The 24155-nt window shown below is 41.1% G+C and overlaps 1 protein-coding gene across 2 annotated transcripts; it reads right to left on the bottom strand.

Moving 5' to 3' along the window:
- Positions 1-1321: 1321 nt before the first annotated feature.
- bcl2l12 (BCL2 like 12) lies at positions 1322-23779 on the bottom strand. 2 transcript variants are annotated; one of them, XM_029508622.1, is made up of 9 exons: positions 23648-23779; positions 21570-21750; positions 15499-15703; positions 7123-7330; positions 6883-6987; positions 6260-6348; positions 5481-5744; positions 5196-5252; positions 1322-3074 (listed from the first exon to the last, which is right to left on the bottom strand). In XM_029508622.1, the coding sequence occupies exons 1-8, from the start codon at positions 23685-23687 to the stop codon at positions 5238-5240; spliced, it is 1107 nt and encodes a 368-aa protein (XP_029364482.1). In that variant the 5' UTR covers positions 23688-23779; the 3' UTR covers positions 1322-3074; positions 5196-5237. The 2 variants fall into 2 exon arrangements, with proteins under 2 accessions (XP_029364482.1, XP_029364480.1); XM_029508620.1 differs by lacking the exon at positions 5196-5252.
- Positions 23780-24155: the final 376 nt, after the last annotated feature.

Genomic DNA, 24155 nt, shown 5'->3' with positions numbered 1-24155 from the left:
TAAATCAACTGATGTTTCAACAGTAATCAACATGCATATCTCTAGATCTCCACTGATGCGCTGGCAGATGCACTGCTGGTGCAGTACTGAGACTCCACACAGTTGTCCAGTAAAGCCCACAAGTTGTAATTTTCTTCACCAGTACTGGCAGATGTTGTTGCAATCTCCAGTGGCACATCTTCTGCTGACCCATCAATAAGACTGGCACACTCTCGTGTCAGCCTTCTACAGCAGCTTGAGCATTGCTTTGATTAGCAAAGCCAGCCTGTTTAAACCATGGATCCAAGATGGTGGCCACAGACAGGGAGTTCACCTTTTCCAAGCCACTGAATTTTTCAACCAAATTAGTTTTCAAATGGTTGGCAAGCATGGCACCAATACAAGGAGCCATTTGGGCACATTTGGCAGAAATTACATGTCTCAGCATTTTGCCTTTAGGAACTGCCTTTGACTCCGACACTCTCCTTTCCTCAGAAAGCTCAACAGTTGCCTGATACAATGGTCTTAAAACTGTCGGGCATTGGTTGATTGCTGCATAGTCATCAGCAGTGAAAGGCACTATGTCAGTACTAAGTGATGTCAAGGCTGCCCCTTAAGGTTCTCTCTGCTCATAAAGCCTATGGAGCATGGCATAAGTGCCGTTCCATCTGGTTTCAACCTCTTGAACAAGCTTTTTTTGGGGCATACTTATATTAGCTTAAACAGTACAACTTTTCCTTTGCTTTTGAACTGGACTTGAAGTGTGCCACTATTTTGCGGGCCCTACTGTGCATGTTTTCCAGCTCAGAAGTCTGACAGAGTGATTTTTTGAAAATGAGATTCAGCATGTGGGCAAAGCAATACATATGCCTAACGTTTAACTTAGTAACACTTGCCACAATATTGTGAGCGCCATCAGTAACCATCCCACAGACCTTTATAGTGATTCCCCACTCTGTCATCAAATTTGCAATTGCATCTGAAATACTAGCTGCTGTGGTGGTCAAAGGAAAATACTGCACACCTGCACTTGGCACTGTCCATAAACCTTGCTCTTCTGTCATATCTTTCCTGCAGGTCACATGCATGGCACCTCCAGCGGTCTCAGACTGTGTATGGCAGTTTCTGCTGGTATCATATCTTCATGAATTCTTTACTACAGCTCATCTCCATGAACTTCATGTAGCAACAAGTTCAACATGAACCCCATGCCTCTCTCACCCTGTCTCGCTCTCTCTCTCTCCCACTCTCAACCCATCCAGTCAAGGCAGATGGCCGCCCCCCCTGAGCCTGGTCCTGTGTGAGGTGTCTGCCTCTTAAAGGAAGTTTTTCCTTGCCACTGTCGCCAAGTGCTTGCTCATCGGGGGATCTGTTGGGTCTCTTTAAATAACTTTATAAAGAGTTAGGTCTAGACCTGCTCTACGTGTAAAGAGCCTTGATGTAACTTTGTTATGATTTGTCACTATCCATGATTTGATTTACTGCCAACACTGCTTTGTGATATTACCACACTTCGTTTTGCCATTTCCTCAGCAATTTAATTCTCCAGTAAAACCTGTTCTCTTCTTTTGTGTAGCTGTAAGTCTTTTTCATCCAATACATGTTTCTCCATTAATGCCTTTTGTTTTGCTGCCTAAATTGCAAGATTCGTTTCCGTTTTTAAGCGAGTAGATGAGCATGACATCTTTGTTGCATTTGAGATGCTGTTACAAGGTCGAACTTTATCCTGAGGGTCTTGTGCAGGGACTTGTTTATTTCCTTTTATGGTTGCTCAGAAGTATTTGTCTTAAGTGGTAATTTACTTGAGTTTTCATGCTGATTTTCCTGTTTCAATTTTTCCACTTGTTCCTTGAATGCATTACTGTATTCCATAATGCTGGAAAACCAGTCATTGTGTTTTTTATTTTCATCATCAGGAAGTAGTGGCAGTAATTCATTGTGCAGGTCACTGGCCTTTTTACACAGTGCATTCATGTTGTTCAGTTGTGAGAGGATTTCAGTCACTTTTGATTTCATGTGCGCCTTTATTTGCGGAATAAGCCTTTGATTTTATTAACAGCAGTTTTGTGCTCATGCTGCAGCCGTACTATTTTATTTTGTAAAGCAGGAAAGGAGACACCTTCACTTGCAGCCAGTCATGGCATGGCTTGGGGGGCCTAGTGGGTGGGGGGGGTAATGATGTTATCTATCTTGGCTCAGCTCCTCTGTTGTTACACCTTCACCTATCTGGACTCTCGTCTCTCCAGAGATCTACACAATTCTTACCAGCACCAATTGGTTCCCTTCCCCTGTGCATGATTCTGATTCTTGTCTGTCCTTTGTTCCCCCCTATAGTCACTGTGGTGGTGTGGTGTGCCCTCCCTGGCACACAAAGGTAATTTCACTGAGTAAAGATTAACAAGCTAGCTTCCAGGGAGGGCTAGTGATGGTCACACACATGCACTGAAATAAAATATTTAGCTGCAAGACTAAGAGTGCATCAATCTCATAAAAAGTTGACACACCATGTGGTGTTAAACAATGAGGACAAATGCAGACAAATAAATAAAAGTGTAATGTATAAGTATAAATATTCATATTTTAATATAAATATTTAATGAAAGGCCATATAAGGCGTGTCGATTATTGATTTTAGCTGATAGACGTTTTGGAGGCGGAGCTTCTCTCTGATTTATTATACCTTTATAGACAGTAGTGCATTTACATGCTTCCCTCAGTAGCTAGATGAGACTAAACACAAAGATAAAAGATTGGGACTTGACTGTGACATACCAGCACCTGACACAGACACCACATGTACCACCATGGAACCTCTGGGGGCTGTACCTTTTCAGCTGGTAACACCATGACCTCACTGTTTGCTCCTAATGATTTATCAGCAGCCATGGCAGGTATGTCTCAAGGTTAAAATATCAGTAACTGACTCAAAAGCAACTTCCTCTTTGACAATGTCAAAATGAAGTCAAATAAATCAAATAAGCTTCTGACCCTGCTCTTTTGATATTTCACATTAGATTTGGATGGCAGATGAACCAAAGTTGAGGATTGATCACTCAGTCATACTCCACAGACTCTTGCAAGTCCAACGCATTTTCCTGCAGAAGAAATCAAAATAACTGTTTCATAAACAGAGAGAGATGAAGATTGGTAGATACAAGTCTACTTGTAAATTGCTGCTATGGTCAATTCAAAGGATGCACACTCAACACATTCAAGTATTGTCTTAATTGTCTGCCCCTGAGGGACTAAAATGACCAGACTGTGTCAAGGTAAAGGCCCTCAGATCCTGGACAAGGACCATGGGTTCATCAAAAGTGTGTTGTGCAAAGAACCTAGACTTGGGATACCTTGATATATCAACATTGATGGATTGGTTTGGTTAAACCAAACCACTCATAGCTGTTTGAATCTTCCCCCTCTGATTTGACTGACTCTGATTTAGTATCTGCTTCAGTTTGTCATATAAGGTTTTATTTCACTGTTATGACCACTTGCACTGAAACCCAGACTGAGATAGTCTTTGAAGACAGACAATGTCTGCAGGGGAAGCAGAGATTTAATCTTCCTTTTAGAGGAAGCAAGGCAGTTTAGAGGATGCTAGTGACTGGGAGATGCAGGTAGATTTAGGAGGAAAGCTTGTTGTTCCCCAGGAAATAGCCTGTACAAAGCTAAGGCCTGATATAGTTTTGTGGTCTAGGAGTAGAAAGAAAATATATTTCATAGAGCTGACTGTGCCTTGGGAGGATTTAGTTGAGGAAGCATATGAAAGGAAAAAGCTCAGGTATGCAGATCTAGGTAAGGATGCTGAGCAGCGAGGATGGAAGGTTAGGATTTGTCCAGTGGAAGTAGGATGTAGAGGGTTTGTAGCCAGATCTGTTGTTGAGAGAGTTAGGAGGAAGTGGCCAGAGGGTGAGGAAAATAGTGAAGGAAATGTCAGATGAGGCAGTAAGATCCAGTCAGTGGATTTGGGTCAGAAGAGGTAATAGTAGCTGGGGGCCCAGCAGGGGGAGCTCTTAAGATAGACAGACTCTAGGGAGAAGCAGAAGAAGAAATCCAGGAAGGGGAAGTGTATTTAAGTGGGGGTGTGGCCTGTTTGAGCCTCTTTGCCACCATGCGGTTAGTCTAGGTGAGTTGGCCTGTGTTGGTGTGTTGATTTTACTTGAATATAGGAGTGTTTAGATGAGGTTAGTTGCTGAATCTGCTAGCGTAGCTTGTCCAGGTGAGTTGGCCTGTGTTGGTGTGTTGATTTTACTAGGATTATTTAGATGAGGTTAGTTGCTGAATCTGCTAGCGTAGCTTGTACTGCCTCCACCTCCTGAACCCTCTATACTTTCATGCCCCCTACCCGAACCAGGGTCTGTATCCCATCCCTACTTTTATCTCCACCTCTTCTATTTCTCCCCCCTACCCGAACCAGGGTCTGTATCCCCACCCCGCTTTCACTGGTGCAATTGGTGAGAGGTTAGAGTAGTTGACAGTGGTGTTGCTTGAAATAGTTTTGTTCGTGCCTTTTTTCGACGCCATGCGGTTAGCCTAGGAGAATTGGCCTGTGTTGGAGTGTTGGCTTTGGCTGTTCAGGTGAATTTGGTTGCTGAATCTGCTGGTGTGCTAGCGTAGCTTGTAGTGCCTCCACTTCCTGCACACTCTATACTCTCATGCCCCCTACCCGAACCAGGGTCTGTATCCCCACCCCGCTTTCACTGGTGCAGTTGGTGAGAGGTTAGAGTAGTTGACAGTGGTGTTTGAGATAGTTCCTTTTGTGTTCCTTTTGTGTTTGTGCCTCTTTGACACCATGTAGTTAGTACAGGTGAGCTGGCCTGTGTTGGAGTGTTGTTTGAGTATAGGACCATTTAGGTGAGTTTAGTTGCTGAATCTACTAATGCAGCTTGTATTGCCTCCACCTCCTGCGCCCTCTATACTTTTATGCCCCCTACCCGAACCAGGGTCTGTATCCCATCCCTACTTTTATCTCCACCTCTTCTATTTCTCCCCCCTACCCGAACCAGGGTCTGTATCCCTACCCCACTTTCACTGGTGCAGTTGGTGAGAGGTCAGAGTAGGTGATAGTAGTGCTGTTTGAGATAGTTGTCTTTGTGTGAGGAGTGGTGATGGCTGGCATTAGGGGGGTGACTCTGGGACGCCAGTGTTCACGGTCTAGCCTTCTGGAGGTGTTGTGGGCCTAACTAGACGAAACACCGGTGAAAGGAGGTTCCCACCTGATGACCCCAAAGACATGATAGCTATCACCGCTCACTGGTCTAGTTGGATATTATCTGTAGGGAACATAGAGCAGTGTGAAATTTTGTTGCTAGGAAGGTGATCACTGAGTCTGGTCCATTTTTTGTCGCACAAGTTTCTTGTGTTTCTCTAAAAAAAAAAAAATTAGAGCCTACTAGACTTTTAATGTAAGCAAGAGAGGTGGATTTGCTTCTGAGTATATATACATATATATACGAGAAAAATGAATAAGCTATGCTTTCAACGGACCGATATTCACTCACCCATCCTCCCTGCCTCTTCACCCAAGGGGCAAAAGTCTCCATGTAGCACTCTACATAGCCTTGCATGCGCACAGCTCCTGTGGCTGTCACTATCCGCCGTGACACATCCATGGTAATGGCCATACGTTGCAATGTTGGACTGGCTGACGGCAGCAGGGGCAGGGCTTCAGAGACCTGTCTGCTGGTGAAAGTGTCTAGGAGTTTGACAAATGATGTGTAAGACAGGCGAGCAAGGTTGGAGCGCAGGAAGGGGTCCGACTGGATCTATGAGGAGGCAAACATCAAGCCAGTTGTCAGAGTTTGATAATTGTCTGTTTAATTTTGATACTTACCTCTGTCTTGTTTCACATCTTCACTTCCCCACCTTCCCGAGTGTTTGCCCAACTCTAATGTATTTCATCTGTTTCCCATTGTCTCCCCTGTCCATGTGTATATAGGTCAGTATCAGTAGCTTTCCTTTGGTTAGTGCCAGATTGTCTACCCCTTTGTGTGAACATTCCAAATTAATCCTTTGTATTTCTTGACCAGTACATTTTGTTCCCTCTGCCAGTTCTGACAGAGGGAGTATCAGACCTTTGCTTGAATAAAACACCTTGAACCTTGGATTTAGCCTCAGTCTGCAATTGTGATTCCACCATTGTGCCTCACACCAGGTCATGCAGCTACAGAGGTAAACATAAAAACTGCCTCTTAAGTGTAGTTTTCAGTGAACATAGAAACTAGGATCCAGCAGCTGAGACTGCCCACCCTTTCATTTCACCAAAAAAACAGGTCCTTACCTTAGTGTTGATGGAGTCTCCCTCCACTGAGAGCACCTGAACCAGCTGCTGCACAACCACCTCTTTGTCACATTCCTGTGATGTCACTGCTGAGGGAGAGAAGAAATAGCTTCCTAGTTACTGGAAGCAGAACATACAGCTCTGAGTGTTTAGGTCACTCATTGGTTTCAGGCTGTGGCTACAAATGTTAAACATTGCATGTCTTCTTCTATCACAAAGAAGATCTAGGTTCTGTACTTGTTCTCTACTTGCGTTGAAAAATACAAAAAGGCTATATTTTGAAATTCATCCTGAAAACCAGCTGTCAGTTTTCTTTTGCCCCAAGCCTCACCTATGTAGACTCAACATACAACTTTGCATGATCTGGTTATGAGATCTGAGATCTTTTTCTTAAAATCACAAATGTATATTCTTTTGGATAACAGCACTTCAGATAAAATAGAGAATGTGTCAAATATGGAACCTTTAACAGTTTAGTGGCAGGTAAATATCCTCATCCATTCAATATGTTCTCACCTCAACAAGGTCTAATATGACTCAAAGTGGAAAATTGAGTGTGTTATGATATGATTAATACTAGATTCTCAGGAACTACTTTCATGCCAATGTGAGAGTGTGTGTACCTGGTGAAGGCTTGGCTGGGGAACTGGGTCTCCTCGAACTTGAGGACCTCTGTGCAATCTTCTCCAGCTTCTCAGCCACCTCATCATAGAACTCGGGTGGGTGGGCTAGATGAGCATTCACAATTTCATCACATGGCTGTCACATGAACACCTTTGATCAACTTCTCCTGCTGTCTATATTTTTCATTTAACTTGGTGCTGACACAGAGAAGACAGTGGACAGTTTTACCATGATCTTACTGGGAGAGATAATGGCCAGAGCAGGTTCTGGGTCTTTGCTGAAAGACAGAGTGGTTGGTCTCTTAGATCCCTGTCTACATTTGTCTTTCTCCATCTTTAAATTGAAGAACTTTGAAATCTTCCTTTTGATCTCCTTTCGGCTCAGCTTTTTCTGCTTTCTCTCACCATCATCATCTTCTGATGTAGAGGAGGGGGAGATGACGTCATCCTGTGGAGACAGGGTATGCTCAGCATTCAGCATTTGTGACTCTGAATCAGGTATATTATCTATAACCTAATTAACACCACATTCACCACAGCACCACAGAGACCAATAGCCCTCCAGTCTCACTCTGTGTCTCCAAGTGTTGCTGCCCTACACCTTAGGAAAACGAAGGTTTGTTCATTCTGACAGGAGTTGACAGTCAAAGTCTTGAAGTTCATGCGTTGAAGCAGGAAAAGTGGTGATGTGTATGGACCAGTCAAGCTGTCCATGACCCATGTCAAGCACTAAAACCTCCTGCAACATGATGTGCCTTGGATTGTATATAGTGTTGCCTCCTATTAATCGCCATCTGGAAGGGGTGCTGTCTACTGTGGATTGACTAAAGAGAAATTACTGAAAGGAGTGTAACAATGGCTTAGAATTTTCGTTTTCTTTTATTCACTAGTGAGGAATGCGTCAAAACGTGTGTTCATTATATAGGGGCGCAGGTTACAGGAAAACTACAGGTATTAAGACAACTCGAATGTATCAATGCAATGACGTCCTGGGGCAATACTGATCAAGCGACTGGTGGCTCTAGAGGATTTGGGCGAATGAAAGGCAGATCATCTGTCTGATGTCCGGCTAGAGCGGCCCCGGCGAGATCTTTTGTCGTGGCCTCCCAAGCTAGACGGTCCTCAGATGAAGCGGCTGTCGATCTGGCTCGTCCCTCTGGAGTCTCTTGTGCGGCTGGCTTGATAATCCACTCAACGTCTGAATTAATCTGTTCTTACAAGGCCACAAAATACAAAGAGCAAAAGCAAAGAGAAAAGAAAAAACAAAAATAAAAGCCAAAAAAAAAAAAAAAAAGCAGAAGAGAAATGAAAGACGGATGGGACTGGCTCAGGTCAAGCGGCCGTGGTTACCAGGCAACTTGGGATGCTGAGCCTGAGTGCAGTGAAGCCAAACTTGTCCCGACCGTCAGCGGTCTCTACTAAGAGTCAAGACTTAGCCTTCGTTAACAAGTGGCCAAGTCCCGAATCCTCAATAAACAAACAGGAACAAAAACTTTTGTGTTTGTTTAGCTCTCATCCCTCGAACTTCTTCCCAACTTCCGCCCTGATAAATTTTGTATCGTCTATTTATTGGAGGGCCGAACCAAGATTGTCGGCGCAAAATCGGCCCAATCGCACTTCTCTCTCTGGCTTGCGTTAGGGGACGTTCTTGGATTTTGATTATGCCTTTCATTCACCCAAATGGTTATCTTGTGCTCACATCATCACAGAACACACACTACAATTGAACAAAGAAAAGAACATTTCCGTGTATGTTTTGATTGGTTAGGGAGAATCAGAATTGCATGATTATGGGCAGTGTATGAAGTATCTTTCTCTTTTCTCAGACATTTATGAGTGGACCCAAGTACGTAGGAATGATGTAGTGGCAACACGCCATTGTTTCCAATGACTCGCCATCAGGTGGTGCTGTGGCTGCGTGGTTGGAGTAGTTCGTTATTCGGAACAAATCCTGTCTCTGCCGAATCGGCCGTAGAAAATCGGTTCGAACAGCTACAAAGTTCTCTCTTTGCAGGGAAGTCAGTCCGGTGTCTTTGCAGTCTCTTACTTGGTCAGAGTATCGTATTTTCTATATTGTCAATCTGTGTGTCCTTATGAGTATGGATACATTCCAGGGCAGAAATTTGCGTTCGCTGTCTGATAAGGTTATCAGGTCAGCCTAAGTGAAGTGTCAGAGAAGGGGTACCTCTCTGCAGGTGAGGCAGGTTCATGCTGATTTGTGGCACTGACTGCAATCTATTGTCTTGGGAAAGCAGGGTCTCTAGATGCCTAGTTCGGATAAGGGTCCAGAATAGCACTTAACAGAGACCTGAGAAATTTCGGTTGGAGGCAATAGTTTCTTTGAAGTTTGAGGGACCTCACAACAAACCTCAGGCCTGGACCACAGAGCGATGGAAGAAGGTGGTCTGGTCCAATGAATGGTGTGAAGGTTTTTATTTCAATCATTTGGATGGTTGCATGAGTGTGACTCTCCTGGGGGAGACCTGAAAACAGGATGCATTGTGGAATGAAAACATGCTGGTGGAGACATTGTGATGCTTTCGGCAATTCTCTGTAGGGACACCCTGCCATGCCATTCAGTTGGATGCTACTTTGATACTGACCTTAACCTGGTTGAGACCAAGTCCAGTCCTTCATGGAAACAGTATTTCCGAATGGCAGTGGTTTCTTTCATCAGGATAATGTTCCCTGCCTCACTACTACTACTGAACTACAGTTCAGGAACAATTTTAGGAAAATCAACCAGTTTAAGTTGCCGGTGAGGGTCCAAGGAGGATCTCAATCCAGTCCAGCATCTGTGGGATGTACTAGACCAACAAGTCCAGATCCACGGAAGCTTCACTTCACAACTTCCAGGACTTAAATGATCTGCTGCAAATCATATCTGAGCTTCAGATGTCTATTGGAGTCCAAACCCCCAAAAGCCACAGGCATACAAAAGTATTAGGCAGATGGTCATAATATGTTAATCCACTCCTGGTTTCCCCTCCACAACCACCTCCACCTGCCTGCGCACCTCACCTATTCAAGATCATCAGACTCACCTGTTCCTCCCAGTCTCCTATTAACCAGCTCCTCCAAACTCACTCTCTGCCAGACTGTTTTTGCATTATGCTCAGCTTTCCCGCATTTCTTTCCAACGGACCTCCTGGTACCTGACCTGCCACCTGTCCCTACCGTGTCTCCTCGTCTCTGCCTCGGTAACCTGACCTGTCACCTGTCCCCAGACTCTGCATCTGCCTGCCATCTGTTTGGACTATTGTAAGCTGTCAATGAAGTCCTCTACTGTTCCGGTCTAGATTTGTGCCCTTCTTGGGCTGTCTGTCTCACCCATTACACATAATGCTATGGTTAATTGGTATAAACAGATGATAATTGGAATCTGTCAGGATCTATGCGTTAATTTGTATGTAATTCCTGTTTTATTTTGTGGATTGTGTTATGTTGTGTTGCAGTTAGTTTTACTTCCTGTTTTTTCTCTCCTCTGTTTGATCACATTCTGGCTCTTATGTGCTAAACTTGTGAGTCAATGTCTCCCCTTTCCAAGTGAATTTAAACTGTGCCCCACTTCCCTCCTATGCCAGATTGTCTTAGTTACTGTCCAAGTTATGTCCAAGCTCTCTTGCCTTATAATCTCTGTTTGCCTCCTGTGTATGGTCGGTTTTGGCATTTTCAACCTTTTGGATTTTGCTTGTTCCCTGTCTCATTTGTCTGCCTGATTCTGCCTGCCTTTTTGGATTTTGACCACTTGTTACCTCCTGGATTAAAGGGCTCACTTTACATACTACTTTTACTACTTACTACTTACTTACTACTACTACTACTACTACTACTACTTTTGCCTTGCTTCTCTTTTGCACTTGGGTCCACACACACCTGGCAATCACAGAATCAGTTATTCAACCTGTCTATGAGGAGAAAATCTTTGTTTTGTTTGGCATTATTGTGAACCTAACACTAGACAAGAGACAGAATGCAACAGAAACTTCCTGCATTGGTGCAGCATATCTGGCCAGACACCTAAGCTGCATGCAGCGCAGCTGAAAAGTTGCTTTAAGTGTTGGTTAAGTGTGGCGCACAATTCCCCAAGAAGAAGAGACTGTTTCATTATATCAAAGTGGAGGTGGAACTTAAAGACTTTTCGTTAGTCCCATGACTATTTAGCGAAGTTTGGAGCCTATAGCACACTCACTTGGGGGGAAAACATTGCTAACAGCATTAGTTATGAATGGGAATGTATCCTCCACAAGTAATGTAAATCTGCAGTGAGTTAACATTAACAGACTCATAACACCTTCACATGATGTATAATTCATATTAATTTCATATAAATGTTTTAGTAAAGCTCTACTAAAGCAATAATTCCCAAAGTCTTTGCAGGTGCCCCCATCCAGTTTACCATATGTACTGTTTCACTGATGAGATACAAATGAAATAGCCCGTGAACTCTGCCTAAATGCATTTTAATGTAATTTATAAAGTATTTAATGTGTGTATGTGTTTTCTAGCTCTCATGCCTAAAACAAAGTGTTAAAGTGCTAAATGATATCATATTTTTAATATTTTTTCAATCTGTCTTGGCTTCATAACTTTAGCAGGCGATTTATTATATGTATTATAGAAAGGAACAGAATGCCTTATCATCACAGCTGAAATTCTGTGTCACTTCCTAGTAGCAGGCCCTACATACAACAGTCAGCAACAATCAATCAACTCAACTCTACACAGAGTTTAAAAATAGGTATGAAAAATAAAAATTGCAAAATAAATAATCTGTTGATTAAAACAGTCTATATCGCAGTGCATTTGTAAATGTGTATAGTGAAAGCATATAGCGCCATATTTTGAACTTTTTAATGTTCGTGCAATAGTGATTTCTATGTCACCCCCAAATTATTTCAGGCCCTAATTATCCTAATTATCTCTAATATCTCTAATGTTGTTATTTATCTCTAATTAGGAATTATAGCTGATAACCAAACGCACCCTTTTCAAACCCAACAGTAAGAAACAATCTTGATGGCAGCTTTGATGTTGCTGTTGACTCAGATTTGAGTTAATTAACACACCAAGGTTCTGAAGTTGATCTGTGGTTTTTAGAGATCGAGTCTCAAGATATTTACAAATATTTAGTAATCACTTTGTTGCCAAAAAAAAAAAAAAAAAAATCAGATTTTATTCTTATATAATTGAAGAAAATTATGGCTCATCCAGATGTTTATTAGCTCCTGACACTGACATGATGAGGCTAATGGGCTAGAGAGGCAGGTAGAGAGACACATGAAGTTGTGTATCATCTGCATAACTGTGATAATTGATAGTACAATTTTGTAGCGTTTGATCCAGAGGGAGCATATATAGATTGAACATTTCCCAAGAACTGACCCCTGGAAGATTCCACAAGTTATAACCACTCATTCAGATTCATAGCTGCCAATCGTAACAAAAAAACTCTAAAGAAGATAAGAACCAATTGAGGACCACTCCAGAAAGTCCAACCCAATTATCTATCCTGTGCAGCAGGTTTCTCTGATCAACAGTGTCAAATACAGCACTGAAATCTACTTAAACCTTATGTCATTTTACACTTTGACCAGTGCTGTTTCAGAGCTGTGGTGTCTGATTGAAATTTATCAAGAGTACTACTTTTGTTTAAAAAGTTTTTGAGCTGATTACATTCAACTTTCTCAATAATCTTGGATATTAAAGAGAGGTTTGAGACGGACCTATGGTTGCTCATTATAGAAACATCTAGAGTCCTCTTTTTTAAGAGTGGCTTAATGGCTGCTATCTTTAGTGACTTGGGAAAAATGTCTGATACCAGCGAGTTTTTGTCGGAAATCAATTTTTACTGAGCTAAAAATTCATTTTAAAAAGTGAAGTAGCGCATTTTGTTCATTTCTAATGCTGAACTGTTTCTTTTAGTATTTTTAAATCAATCATATTAAATTCTGTTGGGTTATTCCCAGGTTTTAGACACAGATTAGTTTCTTTATTTGATTGTGTGGCAACAATGTTTAGTCTCAAGGCTTTGATTTTTTCACTAAAAAACCAATTGACAAATAGTTGGTTAATCATGTCAGATGAATATAGCTGTCTGGCCTTGCAGAGCTCATTGTTATGGTTACACAGGCTCTGCTTGAACAGGTCATAGTGAACTTGAAGGTTAGTTTTCCTCCACTTGTACTCAGCTTTCCTGTATTATCTTTTCAGGTTTTTTCTGCTTGGTTAAAGTGTTCTTGATTTTGACCAGCACAATGTCAATTAGATTAAAATTTTTTTAGTTGAAATGATACTAGAGTCTGTAAACTAACTCTGCACTCACTGTTAGTGATGTAGCTATATCCTTGACAAACTGAGCACTTGTTCTCTCATTAATGTACCTTTTCTTAACGGAGAAGGGTTTTCTTTTAAGATTCTGCATGATCCGTAAATCAAACAAACTGCAGAAATGGTCAGACAAGGTCCGATCAACAACCACAACAGAGGAAATGTCACCTTTCGAAATAACCAGGTCCAGCATGTGTGTAGGCTCTTGAACATGTTGGACCAGGCCATTTTTCCAATGCATCAGTATTAGTATATATGTAAATGTTAAAATCCCCAGTTAAGGCAAAGTAGTTAAAATCAGTGTAAATAACTAACAGTAAATCAGCAATTTCATCAATAAGACATGCACAGTATCTTGGAAGTCTGTAAATCATTAAAAATAGAATTTTGGGAGCATCTTTTAAAATAAAACTGAGATATTCAAAATAACTAAATAATAAATAACTAATAACTTACCAAGTAAAATCATGTTAGAGTGGAATGTATCTTTAAATGAGGCAGCTTCTCCTCCTCCTTTCCTGAGATTTGTACACTTGCTCATAAAACAAAAGTGTTTAAAATATGAGTCGGATTTGGACTTCCCATTTTTATTTTATTTAATTCTATTTAAATAGAATTCATTTTAATTTAATTTGAATTTAATTTAATTTAAATTGTGAAACACAAAGTTGTGTTCCATATTGTGGTGTTCAGGAATGTTTGCATATTGCCATATCAGTGTAGATGGACCAAAATAAAATCATTAAATGTCAAGCAAATAAGTAGTGTGATACTTGGAACGACAGTGACATTATTGTATGGTGAGTAATTTTTCTTTGTTGCGCCGACACAAAATTTGAGCATTCCCCCACCAGCCAAATGCCACTTTAACCACTGCACATAATGGCATGTAAACTTTGTTTTCAACTCTGATGCTGCTCCCTGAACATCTTGTACATCCTCCTGTGCCCTGCACTGCCAGGACAGATGACCAAGAAGAAGTATGGGGACCAGGAGCTGGGGGTGCCCTGCATCTTTTGGGAGATGGTGGTTACTGGACTCCTGACTGTGATAGTCAGGAGTGGGTGATGTGGGTGATGTGGAGCAGAGGGTCAGGTGAATGGGGAGAACAGAAGCCCGTTTGTCTCTCCACACTGTCCACAGTTCAATCTTATCTGCGTAGTCCTGTTTGGGTTAGCCGTCCCAATAACACGACGAAAGTTTGTGGCGAGTAATCTGCATTCAGCTGAGTTTGGATATTGAGGTTGTTGATAAACTTTATCCCATAGGCGATGGACTCAGTTGACAACCATACATTCAGGCCAAGACGTCTGCTGAAAGGTTTTGCTGAATAAATTCCTTTACCCAAAGTAGGAATGGGGCTTGAGATGGACATATAATGTGCTTCACTGTGGTCTCTCCATTAGCAGAGAAAAGTCTGTCTCGAGGATCTCAAAGCCAGTTTTCCTACATTGGATGTCAAAAGATCCTATGTGGATAATAATCCTCATAGTCTCGAATATCACTGTTCAGTCCCTGACAGATGTATCAGCTCGAGCTAGATTTTTGATTTTTGGCCAGTCTGTTCGCTAGGTCTATGGCAAGAGGCTCAACATCAAATGTGATCCCGCGTATAAAGACTTGAGTCCGTCCATTAGCGTTTGAAGGCTCTACCACTTGCACAGAAGCTGCAATAGAATCAATGAATAGCTCTTTCTCACAAATGTGTAGCAGCCTTTCAATCTTCTTTTCAAGCTCTATTATCTTCTCAGTAATTTGTTTGCACTCTGTGCAGCTCGTTGCCATTACAGAGCTAGACATGGTTCTCACACTGGTAGGATGGCAGCCAACAAAAACTAGAACTTTAGGCAAACACTCTTCAGGCAGTTCATAAAGGTTGCTTATAGGGTTAGGGTTTAGTCTCTACTGTCCGAAAATTAACTACATAGTTCAATATCTCTCAACTGACAGCAACACAAGCGTTTGGCTGAACAAGTGTTAACAGCTGCTGATCTGTTGTGTATCAAAAAAAATTTATTAAAATGTGTTTGAAATATGCTGTTTTCAATAAAGTCAAAATCGTAGTACTCTAGATCTTCTGTCCATAGAATCCAAGAGTAAAAACTAGGTCAAAAGTAAGATAAAATAAAATTGAAAGAATGTGGGCAAAGCAGGAGCAACCAGCAAAAGCGTCCGCACTGTAGGAGAGCAGGAAGTAAACTGCAGTTGTTGACTGTAAGATCAACAGCAGCTTATCTTTACTCAGCAAATAATGTGAAGTTTCTTCCTCTTACACCAATCCCTTACCTCTACTTGGTCTCTGAGATGTGGTGGTTTTGTTGTAATGTCCTGTTCTAGTGAGCCTTTGGGGCCTTTGGCAGAGGCATGGAAGGTGTGACAATGAGGAAGCTGCTTGATGACATCTTTGTAGCCAGTTTTCTTCTCATCTGCTGAACTGACATCTTCAGTCTGAGAATCACAGCCATCCTTTGACTGTGGTTGAGGCTTGAAACTAGAACAGGTGATTAAAGTAGAGAGCACAGTAAACAGCAGGATCAAGTTCAGTCAGACATAATCAGACGGAGTAACCACATAGAGATAATATTTACAAAATGTAACATTCAAAGCAGGACTGCCGTAATTATCAGTTCACCAAATCACATTTATTTATACAGCACCAAATGATACGTGTTACTTAGGGAAACTTCCCATTTTGAGCAGGTCAAACTGTTGATAGATTATTTAAAAAATTTATCTAATGGTAAAGACGTCCCTATTAGAGGCAGAAACCAGAGACAGAATTAGACTCATGGTGCCATCTGTCTGGATTGGATTGAGAGAGAGCAGTGGAGAGACCAAGAGAGCAAGAGGAATGCATGATAGAAATACATGAAAAATATACAAATGTAAGGAGGATGAATGACTGATACCACTAGAAATGCATTATTTTTGCATTAAATAACACAAGTGAGGCTAGAAACAATTAATGAAAGTTAATGATAACTAATAGTAAGAAACAAAGTTAGTGACATGTAATGGAGTAATATACATACATAAGGAGGGGGGGGGGTGAGGGGGTGCTTAATCCATCCCCAAGCAGTCTAGGCCAAATGCAGCAATAGAGAGTAATTAAGCTGTTTAACTATAGGCTCTGCCATAGAGGAAGGTTTCAAGCAAGATCTTGAAAATCTATGAGAGTCTGCCACCTGGCCCAATACTGGGAGATCTGCCTCCTGATTTACTCTTGGAGGCTCTAGGAACGATAATTGAACCTACTGCTAGCAACAACATTGACCTACAGGGAGAATAAGTTGTAGCTAATTTTAACACCTGAGCAGCAGCATTCTGAATGAACTGAATGCTTTGCTGGGACATTGAGATATGAATTACAAAAGTCCAGTCCAGAGGTAACAAATTAATGAACTAGTTTTTCTGCATCCTCTGGAGACAGATTTCAGATTTTCATAATATTGTGGAGGTGACAGAAGGCCTTCTAGAGACTTTTTTCTGTGAGGGACAAAGGACACATCCTGATCAAAAATGACTCCAACATTCCTAACAGTGGAACTGGAGGTCAAAGTAATGCCATCCAAAGTGACTAAATGATCAGCAAATTTGTCTAAGATACTTAGGGCCCAGTACAATTACTTTGTCTGAATTAAAGTGCCATCCATTTCCAGGTTGCGCAGGGTGCTGGAACAAATCTCAGCTCACATTGGACAGGAGGGGGTGCCACTCCATCACAGAGCCAGCACAGAGACAGACAAAGACAAACTACCACTCACACTCACACCTGCAGGCAATTAAATATTAATTAACATTAACATTAATGTTGTTGGACAGTGTGAGCAAACTGGAGTACCCTGAGAAAACCCATGCAAGCACGGGGAGAACATGGAAACTCTGGACAGAAAATCACCAGGCCTCAAAACCAAACCAACGACCTTCTTGTTGTGGGGCAACAGCACTAACCAACATGCAGCAAAGAACTGATTCAGGCCTTTTTTGCCTTTCTGGCTTTACTGGATAGGAGAACTGGAAATAGGGAAGAGCCTCAAGTCTGATTAGCAGATTAACTTTATTCCGCTTCACAGCTAAGTGCACCTGTGTGTCAACTATGTGGCAATGGTGCTTCCGGATCATATAGCCTAAACGATAAAAGAAAGCAGAAGAGCAGTAGTCTCAGTGGCACGCAGCTCATTTGAGTTTGAGTAATACAAAAAAGAACAGGTATTTCTGAGAATGTTGTTTTTTTTAATTTTAAATACTGTCTGTGCTCATCATCCACTTTTCTTTTAGATTTTCAAAGCAACATACTGTCCCTCTTTTGCTTCTTCTACTACTACGACTATAGCAACTTTTACTTCTTCTTTGTCTCCTGCTTATTCTCTGGTTGCCTGTTCTTGAGTGCCAAAAAGTACAGATCCAGACATGAACTCTTCTGGTACACTTCAAAACCTGTACTTCAATTGAAATGATTTTGAAAACAAAATAACTGTGTTTTTATATAAACAATTTTTATTATTTAAATTTCACAAGAAGTGATTATCTTAATTATTACAGGGATAAAACTAAATTAAAAAGATGGCCAATTTTTAAGTTGGCCAAGGGCCAGTTTAGAGGATCAGGATCAGAGAGGGACACAGCTCCCAGGTGAAACCTGCACATGGAGGTTCTGCCAGCAAATTCTGTAAAGTGTGTATTGTGTTATTATGGTTATGTATTTATGAGAAGCACGGAAGGTGCTCTGGGACGGCTTGGTCAACATAGGTGTAAATTCCATTTTGGCTGATTGGACATATCTGGTGGTGCGAGGGTTAGGGTTAGTCATAGTGATTGGATAGGTTGTCTGAGAGAGGCTGTCCCAATAAATTAGTTGGTTAAAGATAATATCAAGTTAGATAGACCAGAAGGACTTATAAGGACAACTAACCAGACGTGCATTGGACTGACACTGTGTGTGTGTGTGTGTGTGTGTGTATGTGTGTGAGTGAAGAGAAGTGAGTACTTCTGAAAAAAAAAAAAAGAGTCAGTGAAGTGTGAGAGAGTGAAGCACTGTGTGAAAGTATTACATTGAATGCTGCTCAAAATGTCATGGGTCCAGTGGATTCTTCAACAGAACAAAGCAAAGCTGCCTGTGCTGATATGCTGTGTCACTGCCTATACTGTCGCCACTCTAAATTCTGAATGTATTTTGTATTAGCAAAACTCCATCCCATGAATGTTGGTAAATCTGCAATGTGTGATTATTCTGAAAATATGCATAAATGTATATTTGATCTGCAAGGCTGGATGTAAGTGCATGGATGAGAGAGAAGTTTTGTGTGGTTGAGGGGAGGTTGGTTGAACAAAAAGGGTGTGGCGTATGTAGGAAAATTGTGAAGTCAGAATCAAAGGAGTTAAAGGAAATGGGTGAATGACTGAAGAGGAATGCCCTCAGGCTCCTCCTAGTCAGTTTTTGTCCATTAATGTACATGTTACATGACCTGCTGATTTTTGTATGTGCACATATGAATTACTCTCAATTGAATTGTGCTGTGTGTTTAGATGATGTATGTTGATTGTCAAAAAGCAGTAAAAAGCCCAGTAACCAACTGTGCTATTCCCTCTTATAGACACAAAGTAAAACTATTACTTTTTGGGCACTGTACAATAAATTTAGGAACCACACTGTTATAACTGTAATGTGTAAGTAATTATATTGCCTCTGATTAAAAAAAATAATGTGATCACTGTAGCAGATACAGGATACAGGATTCCGCTTTATAATGTGTTTTTACATTTAATTTTCTCTAAAAACATATAAAAATTATGGTGTGACTTTTGTTGGTCTTGTTACTGTCATGCCGTGCTGATTTGTTTGTGTTTTCTTCCTGTTTTATTTTGAAAAGTAACTTGCCTTTCCTCTATGTTGCGGTCCGATTGTCTCCCTTGGTCACTGATTGTTTCCACCTGTTCCCCCTTCCTCGTTAAGATAGAAAGTAGTGATGGGAATTGTGGCTCTTTTAACAGAACCCATTCTTTTGGCTCGGTTCACTAAAAAGAACCTCTTTTGCATCCCAAGCGGCCCCTTCGGTTTTATTGTTGCTTAAATTACTTTATTACCAACAATAATGTACAATTTTGCGCAAAATGAATTATTGATGTAAAAAAAAAAAAACATGTTGTGCTTTTTATTTATTTATGTTTATTAGTGCTACAAAAATTTATTATAAAATACAAAAACAAACTTCTAATGCATTGATTTATTTACAATTGAAATTTTAACTTTTTTAAAGTTTTAACTTTTTTCTATTAAAGAAATTTAAAGCGAAACAATACAGAATCACAACAAAACACACAGCACGACAAAATATAAATTAAAATATGTAAAACAAAAAGAAAAAAGTCTGAATTCAGACTAACTATAACTAGTTAAGATTGCCATTGAGGAACACCAAGTGCCTCAGGTTTGAGGAGCTGATTGTTTCTGCTGTCTGAAATTATCTGCCCTGCTTCTCCTGTTCGTGTGTGTTGTGTGCGTGAAAACCCGTCTAATGCACCATTTATGCAGATCCCGTAAGGTTTGACTTTATCATAAGAGCCTACATGCCACGAAAGGTTTGGGCCTGGATTCTGATACATACGTCAGCTGCACTCCGTGTGGATCCAATATTTTCATCTGTGTCACACCGTGGTGAGGTTGTCTTGTCTGGGCTTATTGTGTCTCGTCATTTCCTGTTTTATTTTGAAATGCCTAGCTCTCCTCTCGTTTCAGAACACTTGCCCTTGTCGCCTGTGTGCCCTCGTGATTACCAATTGTCTCCACCTGTTCCCCATTTTCCCCACAGCTCAAGTAGTCTGTCTTCCCCTTGTCTTGTGCCAGTGTGTCGTCGTTTCTCGTCCCACACCAGCGTCACGTCCTTGCCTTTGCCCTCGAGCGTTTTGTGTAAGTCTGTTGATGCTCGAAAGAGTGAATTTAAGTTGTAGTTTTCATAACCTAGTTTAGTCCTTTTATAGCCATAGTTTTTTCCTCTATATGAGTGATATTTTTTTCTTCTCCCCGTTTATAGATTACTTTCAATAGATTGTTTATAGCCTTTGTGTTCTCCTCCTTACGAGTGATTTTGAGTTCCCGTAACGTTTCATCGAATTACCTTTATATCCTCCGCTTAGTAGCGTGAGTGTTTTTTGTTGTTTTGTCTAGTCAGGGTTTTTCTCTCCTTACGGAGCATTTTCTATGTTCCCCGTTAGACCCCTTTAGCGTAGCGTTATTTCTTCCTTCGGGAGCGATTTTGTTTTTGAGCATAGAGTTCAGTGACTCCACATTAAGTGTTAATGTTTGATAGCATTGTTTTGGTTCTTCACTCGGTTCTGAGATCATTGCTCGCACAAATAAAGATATGTTCCTCGCAAACCTCTGCATCTGAGTCCTTTCTGGGTCCCGGCCTGACAATCCTGATCGTCTCTTGAGTCAACACATAGCCAGCCTGAATGCATTTCCGATGCGTAATCTTGTATCCATGGAGCATGCCATATGTGCCCAATTGATTCCGGAGAAACATTGCAATGTCCAGCAGATCTTAATGGGCTTTTCGTCTGAACAACCGCAAAGTCCTAAGGTGCCAGTGGTAGAGGTGGGGGGTGGCTGTGGCCACCTCACACTGTGTTGGCCACCCATGGCAAAACATCACAGCTGTCAATGGTATGGAACCTTCCTGCATTGGCTCAGCATTTCTGGCACTTAAGCTGCACGCAAAAGAGCTGAAATGTTTAAGTGTGGCGCACAGTTCACCAAAAAGAAGAGGCTGTTTCATAATATCAAAGTGGATATTGCATTTCAACACTTTTTGTAATGTTTGTCCCATGACTGTATCTATTTAGCGAAGTTTTGAGCCTCTAGCACGCTCACTAGGAGGGAAAACATTGCTAACAGCATTAGTTATGAATGTGACTGTATCCTCCACAAGTAAAACAACTCTTCACTCAGTTAACATTAACTGATTCATAACACCTTAACATGATGTATAATTTCATAAATTTTTAAATAAAGCTCTACTACAGCAGTAATTCTCATGAGATAGCATGTGAACTCTCATTTATAAAGTACTTAACATGTGCATGTGTTTTCTCGTGATGAGATGCTATCTTGGAAGGAAAAAAGTGGCTCCCAATCAGGAGCCGGTCTCTGTTGTTCACTTCAAAGAGCCGGCTCTAACAGTGTAACAGTGATGTGTTGTGACCGACACATTACTAATATATAGTCTGCGTCTCCCCTCATCCTCTGCCGGACTGGTCTTGTTTACTCGTGCATATTATGAGACATCATACAAGGGTGACAAAACAGGTTAATTTTTTAGTGTCTCTTGGAAACACTTGAGATGTGTAAGATACAGTACCTGTACTTGTTGTGGTCATTGTAAGCACCTCCCACTTGACCAGGTCTCTCTCTCACAGGAGCAGAGAGGGTGCGTTGCAGGAAAGCCTTGAGGACCAGATGAGTCTCTGCCTTGACCTCCATCAGAGAGATCGAGGAGATGGATGAGACAGAGGAAGCGCGGGCTACGGATTCTGACATTGCTAACATCAAGTGAGACAGAAGACATATAAAAGAAAAAGAATTTTAAAAAGGCAGTCAGTATCTTATTTTGTTTAATGAGAGCACCAAGTGTAAAGAAGAAAGTCTGGAAGATCATGAGAATGAAAAAGAACTAATCAATGACCATCTACTGAGCATTGCTGCAACCTAAGTGTGCTCACCACCCTGACAGAGGAACATTGCAGGCCAGATATGACATGATGCGGCTCAGTCTTCAAGAGGCTGATCTGGAAGGACTTCATACCATACTAGTCTGTATCAAGGAGATTATTTTGAGAGGTCTGCATACAGTATAGAACCTCCACAGGGTGTGACATAGGGGCACAGTTTTCAGCTTAACCACCTGCAGGCCAGACATGGCCCCCAGTAGAAAAAAAATGTGTTCCTATGACTGGAGAGCATATATAAACAGAATGAAACACTCTTAAAGAACTACTTAGGCAGACACATACATACAGTACAGGCCAAAAGTGTGGAATGAAAATGTGTGTCCAAACTTTTGACCTGTACTATACACACACACACACACACACACACACACACACACACACACACACACACACACACACACACACACACACACACGCACGCCAGGACAGTCTAGTTAGTTAACATTCCTGTCTTTGTTGGCTTCACAAGACTTCAATCAAACAAACTGGTCTAGTTTAGGACTAGTTTAGATGCTAGTTTAGATGCTGATGACAGGCCACACACAAAGGCTGCAGTATTTAACTAGTCAGTGATGTGGAATTTAGACTTTAACTAACTAAACTATGTCTTGCTTTGTGACATGTCAGCTAATATTAAGCAAGCCAGGTAAATGGTAACTGACAGATAGTTTGTCAGAGACATCCACCGAGTCTGACATTATTGTAATATTAATATCATTATGCAAAAGAAATACCAAAATAAAAGGCAGCAGAAGCTGGATTTCTTTTCAAGCAAAGTTATCATACAAGTGGGGATATAGTGAAAGGGAAACAGAAAGTTAGCTTTCAATCTAAGAACACTGATGCACTAATTCAGTTTTACAGTAGTACATTCACGTCCTTGCTCTAATGCCATACATATGCTGTTAACGGCATTCATGTTTTCAGCTACGTAACTTCAAGCTATTTGTTTGAGCATAAAACCTTTTCAATGAATCCCTGTTACTGCTCTCTTAACAAGGCAGGGGAATAAAAATGAAGACAGAAATACAATAAACAATATATATATATATATATATATATATAATAACAGTAGCTAAAAAATACATAAAAGCATACATAAAAAGCAGGTAAAAGAACAATGAACAAAAGTATTTACTAATCAAAATAAAGGTTGAAAGGGGTTTATTATAAGTTTGCATAAAAGATTTCCATACTTCCATGTACAGGAATATTAATATTATTTGTAAGGTTTATGAGGACACCTTTGTTATTTCTGACATCCTCTTGTTTTAATGTAAAAGCTTCTGTACTTGTCAATTTCACCCACTGGCACTTGTCCTCATTTACTTTAGTTAAGTGTGATTTTCAATCAAGCAATTAAATTAATTGCTTAATACGATGCTTTAGGATTGCTTGTGAATATATAATATCTTTGGGTAAAGGGCGTGGTGTTACAATGTACATTTAAAAGGCAATATCATTTGCATATTATAACGAAAAACATCTCGAAATGCAAAACATTAACATGGGACCAAAGGCAAGAGGGTTTTGGTGTTCATGTGTCACCCCTAAAACGAACCCACATTTAAAATCGCTCTTCCACTCCTGCCTGGACCACACACACACACACACAAGAGTTTCAACAACATAGACCAACAACAGCGTGAGCGCCGTTTGTGAAAAGGTGAAAGTAGGAGGAAAACCAGTTCCGTCGGAGCAGACTTGCCCGGTAAGAAGTTTCCATTCCGGATCGACCGAGTCGCCATTCAGCTGTCTACACTAAATTAAGTCCTACAGACTTAAGGAAGGACTTCAGGACTTCAGGAATTGAAGAACAGATCAGACCAGACTACCACAATCCTCTCACCTGTATCCGTGTGGGTCAACCCAGCCGGCTGTTTCCTTCCCTCTGTGTGTGTGTGTGTGTGTGTGTGTGTGTCAGTTATGGGAGGACCTTGGCGCTTCGATCGCACTGGCATTGATTTGTGACTAAAAGGAACTAGTGTCAAGGAAACACGTCACTAGGTCACTCCACGTCGTGAATCTATTTTTTTCCAAATGTATTAACTGGATTTTCTGTTAGTATCTATAATGGATTATCCATAAATACATACATACAAAACATACAACAGGTATATACACTAACCAGAGGCTTTCCTGGATAGTCCTAGGGGAACCACCTCCCCCACCCCAACCTCAAACCCCACCGCCGAACCGCACTAACGTACAACACA

The sequence above is a fragment of the Echeneis naucrates genome, chromosome 8 (genome assembly GCF_900963305.1).
Source record: "Echeneis naucrates chromosome 8, fEcheNa1.1, whole genome shotgun sequence".
In the NCBI taxonomy this organism is placed as follows: Eukaryota; Metazoa; Chordata; class Actinopteri; order Carangiformes; family Echeneidae; genus Echeneis; species Echeneis naucrates.
This window is presented reverse-complemented; position numbering and strand designations above follow the sequence as displayed.